General features: G+C 39.9%; 1 protein-coding gene across 1 annotated transcript; it reads right to left on the bottom strand.

The window, feature by feature from the left end:
* Positions 1 to 5,713: 5,713 nt before the first annotated feature.
* On the bottom strand, positions 5,714 to 6,740 carry LOC130463152 (uncharacterized). Its single transcript, XM_056832199.1, has 4 exons — positions 6,423 to 6,740; positions 6,276 to 6,305; positions 6,065 to 6,180; positions 5,714 to 5,945 (listed from the first exon to the last, which is right to left on the bottom strand). The coding sequence occupies exons 1-4, from the start codon at positions 6,705 to 6,707 to the stop codon at positions 5,714 to 5,716; spliced, it is 663 nt and encodes a 220-aa protein (XP_056688177.1). The 5' UTR covers positions 6,708 to 6,740.
* Between the last annotated feature and the right edge of the window lie 239 nt (positions 6,741 to 6,979).

Raw genomic sequence — 6,979 nt, 5'->3', positions numbered from 1 at the left:
ACTTCACCAGTGACTTGAGTGTACTTCCTATTCATAAACCGCCAACGAAAAAGAGTAGTGCGGTCGTAGATGAAGATTCGTACGAAGACGAAAGTCAAGATGAGGTTGATGAGGACTATGAAGCTGAGGAGACTAACTATGATGAAGTTGAGAATTCTGATGAGGAGTACGATGAAGTGCCAGAGCGAGAGACACATCCAATTAAGAGGGGATACAAACAACAAGTGTCTCGGAAAATATTACCCAAGCAAGGTGTAAAAAGGAGACGACTTCCTACCCCAAAGCCACGGCCACAGGTAAAGCAATGCAGCAGGAGTGAGTCATTGTAATTGGTTCCCCTATTGATTGGAAAAAATGAATTCTAAATATATTTGTTATTGGTATTCAGGAGCAGCAATACGTTGTGAGAAGAACCAAAGGTCTGTCAGGTCTGTCAAACGGGGAACAAGTTAAGAGGGAAGAGTTATGTGTTGCGACGTAACTACAAAAATGTCGCAACAAGGTTAGTCAGTGAACTTTATCTAAATGATGAAACTGTATTCATTAAAATTCAGTGTCCCATTATTCATTTCTAGTTGTACAGGAATGTTTTTTATATGACCATACGCTTTTCATGTTTACAGCAACCAGCGGTCATTTGCCGTGTTGATGCATTTTCGAAGTTGATCAAAAGGTTTGATGCTTCTAGAATTGAAGTTGTTAAACAAATGGGTTTTGGTGGGATGCTAATGTTGAAGTTGACCCAACTCTCGCGACAGTTCTGCTATTGGTTAATGACTAGGGTGGATGGAGTTGCCCAGACCTTGGTTGCAGGTGATGGCAGAGTCTTACCGTTGTCTCCAACACAATGGAAATGCATATTTGATCTCCCAATGGGAGGTAAGACGGTTCCCTTCGACGTGGTTGATAGTCCGGCGTTGGTTGTTAAGGCTGCGAAGGTGTCTCGGAAATTCACAATGGTGAATGGGGAGGGAAAGGAAATGGTTTCTTTACGTTCAGTCATCGATGCGTTAGTCGAAGAGGATGAAGATGGCAACGTCACCCAGCTAGAAACCGAATTGGGCCGTAGCGAATTCCGTACTGCTTTCTTGATGGCGCTCTTGGGTCTGGTCATATGTCCTTCGACTGATGGATCATATATGTCTAAGCCCTTGATGCAAGCATGTACTGTGGCAGACATGTAAGTTGAATATGATTGGTGTACGTTTGCCCATGAGTGGCTTATGACTAAGTCTTCTGAGTTTGCTGAGAAGTTTGACAAAGCTGGGTTCGTGGCGGGATGTGGTGCTTGTACTCTGTTCCTCTTGGTACTTTTCCAAACCTTTTTTCCCCATAGTGAATGTTACTTTTCGTATTATTTAAATAATTTTTGATTAAACATTTGGTGAACAGATATTCTACCTAGATCATTTGAACAGGCCTCCTCTGTCGTGGAACGAGTTTCCAAGGATAGGAGTTTGGACAACTGAGCATGTCTTCCTGGCTAGGGATTTGGACAAGAAGGAAACTGACGACTACGGAAAGCTATCAGTAAGTTGATCCTTTTACAATGAATCACAACACAACATTAAAATCATGTGTAGCAAACTTATTCTGGTTATTGGTTATTATTTATGGAAATGTTTAATGTTTATTGTGGCAGTCACTGGACATTGCATAAGGGGAACCACATCCCCGACTCGCCAGAGACAAAATTACACCCATCTCGCAGGAAGATGAGGATTGCGAGGATACAAGGCTAGTAAATAATGTATGTGATTCATCTACGCATTTATATTTTTACATTGTATAAATCGTTCGAGTATACACACTAAAATTTGGTCATCTTCCATACATGGTACAGATTATGAAGTTGATCACACCTTACCTAGAGAGGCTGGAGGAGAAGATTGATAAGTTGCAAACGGCACGGGACAACACAAGACCCTTTGGCTTTCCCATACATGACCAGTTCCATATCCATTCTCCGGCTCATCATTTTGCTGACAATGTACAAGATCTTGATCTTGGTTTGAATCAACCATTCACGTCTCTTGAGCAAATGGGAAGTCCAAGGATAATCAATCCAACCTCACAAAGAACCCAAACAGAGCAACAAGAGATCAACAAGAAGATGGCCGCTGTCGACGATTTGTTGCACATTGACAATCACCATCAAGTATCCTTTACTGATGTCATTGGCAAAGTTGCAAATGAATCTCTTCAATCCGTATTAGCACAACGTAATGAAGAGTGTCATGCCAATAACGAGAATGATCCTGTGAACAATAAGGAGTTGAATCAGGACGACCCATTGACTAGTAAGGAGTTGAATGAGGATGCGCGTGACAATGATGAGGAGTTGAATGAGGATGCGCGTGACAATGAAGAGGCCGCTGCTGGAGGAGGACCAAGGAGGAGGAGGAGTTTAGGACACCGAACTCATATTCCATCTGCAGCAGTATTTTCGGGAGATTTCGTGTCTGGTACAAACCAAAGGGTCACAGGTCCGGTTAATGACATCACTGCGTTCGTTAAGAGATGGAAAGATTTGAGAGACGAGGCTAAGTAAGTTAATCAACTTATAAGAATATGATCCCATTTAATACCTTAACTAAAGCAGTTCTGTTTTGCAGTCTAGGACAAGTCATGATTACCTGCAATGGCAGGAGTGCAACCCAAAGAGACTGCTATGGGGTCTTGCATACAAGAGCGAGGGTCAGTGCTGACTATGTAAGGATGGCTTCGGAGATGTATATGAAAAAGTGGGCAATGGATTACGAAGGCAAGAGTCGGAGAATTATGCTTGACCCAACATTTGCGGTAATTACGCCTTGAATTGAATTATTACGCCTTAGATCACATTTTTTATTATTTAAATCACACTTTTAAGTTTGAATTCTTAAATCACATTTTTAATTATTAAAATCACATTTTTAAGTTTTAGGTGTTTAGGGTTTACACCAGAATATATTTATTGAACATCATTTTATATTACAGTTGAGGGTAATTACGAATAAGGATCCTTTTGAACATCTGGCAAAGAAGCACGGCCAACCGCTTCGTGACATAACTGCATCCCAGATTTGTGTGGTATTTTTCCTAGTTTTAACATTCTCCTTTCACATGTTCTCTGAATAAACAAATAACTAATAATTCCTGTGGTAATATGATGGAATCAGATTTTTGTTCCTGTATTGGACGATGACCATTGGTGGTGTGCTGCATTTGAGTTGAAGGAGAAGACCATATGGTTCATGGATACTATGTACCCCAACCCCGAAGAGAAGCATAAGTCTATTCTGAAAAATATGGTATGTTTTGCTTCCAAAGTTTTTACGCCGATTGTCATTTACAAACTACAATTTCTGGGGTTGATGTGAATGCTTTACATCACAGATCCCGGCCATCGACACGATGTTAAATGTCCATGACCCCCAGTGGGAACTAGGCACAATGGGTAGTTGGGGAAGACAACTAGTCGAGCTTATGAACAACACCGACAAGTATGTGAACCAGAGGATTTAAATCATTCTATGTGTCATTTCAATTTTATTCCCCCGTTTAATCACAACTAGTTTTCTTGCAGTCATAGCTGCGGCGTACTAATGTTGGGATGGATAAAGTCATCGGCCGCTCGTATCGTATTAAGATATGGAATGGTAAGTGACTTTGTATTTAGCCCTCATATATATATGGTAGCCTACAAACTATTGCTCCTTATTACCATTCATTCATCGTTGTAGGAAAATATTGTTGTGGCTCGAAAAGCGCTACTAATGGAATCCTTTCTCTCGGAATTTAATGAAGCAAAGGATGAAGCATTGTCAGCAATCACCTGTACTTGAAAGGCATCTGATGATTCTCGTAGTAATATTATGTAACTCTTGGAAACTGTTTATTAGCCGGATTATCTAATGTTTAAGATTTGTGTCGGATTTTTTGGTGGTAATGTTTACTGCTGCTTTTGGATAATTCACTTCATTTGGGATAGTTTACTGCTATGCGGATAATTTATATCTAAGGGTCTTGTTAGTTGATTTTGGATTATTATCGTTTACTTAACTCTTTTCTTTGTAAGTGTTTTATTATTTGCCTATTATGTAAGTGGTGGTACCAAATAAGAAGTGTACGAAGTTTGGCAACTTTAAAATCTTATTATCACCACCAAAAGTGTAGCAAATATAATGGGTTGGGTCAAATGAAAATGTAAGTTGACTTGAAGTCGAAGTTCTTGGTACATCTAATGTACCAAATTCGATGTTCTGGCTACATTTAATGTACCAAATCGAAGTTCTGTTACGACATGAAAACGTACCAAAGTCAAAGTTCTGGTTAAATGCATTGTACCAAACTTGAATTTAGGACTACATGAACTGTACCAAAGCCAAGTTGGCAAATGTCATACTCATACCAAAGTTGACAAATGACATATACCAAAGTTGACAAATGTCATATACCAAAGTTGACCTGCATTTCACTACCTGTGTGCATTTCACCACTTGTGTTCATTTATCTGATTGATTTCATACATAACTACAAATCAGGGATCTTAATTGGCGCATAAATATCTTATTTCTACCTGGATTCCTTTAAAACAAAAGACCCCTTAGTTCACAGTAGAAATATAAACATACAACATCAAATGTTTGGTCATAAACTAACTTCCACACAAACTTCCAAACTAACTTCCAAACTAAGTACCAGAATTCAAATGCAACAGAGTTGCCGAAATACATCCAAAAACTTAAGTTCAAGCACGTAAACACGGTCTACACACGGACTTGCCTCCCAGAAATAAGGTCGTACACCTCAGGTCTCCTCACATTCAACTCGCACAAGATGTCATCAACAACAAATGATACCCTTGCATCCTCTATTGCACCCTGATGATGATAGCAAATAAATATGATAGCATTACTACAGGACTATTGTTTTCAAGAACACACACAACTAAACACATGGAACTAAATGAACGTACCGGTTGGAATGTGGGAGAAATTTTGTTGCGTTGGACTATGTCCTTTATCCATGCTAGCATTACAACACAACTTGACACACTGCATTACAGTGATCAAACCATATAATCCTTATATAAACAAACCAACTTATATTTACGCGAAGCGATTGCGTTGGGTTACTTACTCATCGCTTGGTGGGACAGAAACAAGGTCAACCCCCATCCACTCAGTCCATCCTTTACCCATGACTCGTCTTTAGAGTAAAACAGGGTGTCCAAGTACTTCAACTACAAGAATAACAAGTCAATCATATGTATGAAATGTATGCGATAATTATTAAATGTTTTTAGATACAATCATTACCATGTGGCTAATCAGACGACCGTGCTCAGACAAAGGCTCGTCTGATGTAGGATCAAGGACCCAAATCCGCTTATCCTTCATGGATAATGCAACACAATACCAACGTGTGTGCGGTGGAAGTGTGAAGTACATGTGCAACACGGGTACTACAACCTGACATGAATTGCAAAATAGATACGATAAGTTAAATGGTAAATTAAAAATTTACATATAATTATCACAAATGTATTTAATTTAGAATGTGATGTTATCTCACATACCACAAACATTTCCCGAATGACGAGGTTTTCAAAGGGGGCACCGAATGGGGCTACAAGAGACTGAGGGGGTTCGTTTGTTTGTACCTTAACCTGCCACAATTAGAAGGTGTACTAATTACCTCAAGATACGTTTACAAAAAAATTATCAGATCATGATAACATAGATGAGAAATACGTCTGAAAACTAACCCCGAAACTAGGTTCAAGCATTACACTTCGTCCTCTACCGGCACCCAATTCTGCCTTCCACCTGCTAGTATACATCTTACTAGCCACTTTGACGTATTCTATCCCCGCATACTCATCCATTGCTACCATTCGATACATCTGATATTTGCTTAGACATAAACCATCGAACTCAATCAACTCTGGTCCTTCATCCCTGCATATATTGATCAATTGAAGGATAATCAACTGTCGTATTCCAAGTTAAAACTTGTAAACATTAACAAAATACAAATACATTAATAATCATAATTTACTAAAAAGTTTGACATTTACTTGCTATTTCCCTGGCACTCCTTGATGAAAGCAACCAATTCCTTCTCCATATCAGTACGACTCTTCCGGGAGCTCCTAAGAGGTGAAACTCCCTTTAAAATTTCAGTGGTGATTACCTGTGCAATTTGGATATGTATATAACCCAACATTAAAATTATCTAAGATAAGTATATCTTGGATTGTTCATTCACAGTAGTGTAAGAAAATGTACCGGCTTCTGAGCAGGAGATTGTACTTCAGTCTGTAGCGTGGTCATAGATTTCGTAGGGACAGAACAATCAGAGGAAGAGGGAGCCAAAAATCCAAGAACATCTGAGGTAACCGCAGAAGAAGGACCAGGGGTTATAGGATCACTCACCAAAACTGGAGAGACTGAAGTGGAAGGAGGAGGGAACCCAAAGCCTCGGGTGCCAAAACCCCGAGCTGAACCAAAGGCCGGTGCAAAACCCACCGGCGACGGACCTCCAAACTGCTGTGCAGTGGCCGTAGGGATTGTGGTCGGCCTCATTGTCTGCGTACCTCCGAGAGCAGGGCAAACAGCCACACCACCCACACTACCACCACTTGTACCTCCACTTTGAGTGTCCTTCAACCCACTATCTTGTTCCCTCACCCCTACTATTCTTGACAAATCAAGTTTCATACTTCTTAAAACCTCTCATTGGTTGTGCATTTGCTCCTCGATTCTCTCAAATCGGCTTGTTAAAACATTCAGAACCTATATACAAATTTTATTCCAAGCACACAATTAGAATATCTAGTGCGCGCGCGGGACAGAAGCCAGAAACTTATAAACTAATCAACTAATAATCTAATTAAACCAAATTGGATTAGAAACAATAGATTAAACCTCTTTTGAAATGTAGGAACCCCGCTTATCTCTTGGCAATCGAGGATGGTGTCTCTGGCCGTAAG

The sequence above is a fragment of the Spinacia oleracea genome, chromosome 6 (genome assembly GCF_020520425.1).
Source record: "Spinacia oleracea cultivar Varoflay chromosome 6, BTI_SOV_V1, whole genome shotgun sequence".
NCBI lineage: Eukaryota > Viridiplantae > Streptophyta > Magnoliopsida > Caryophyllales > Amaranthaceae > Spinacia > Spinacia oleracea.
This window is presented reverse-complemented; position numbering and strand designations above follow the sequence as displayed.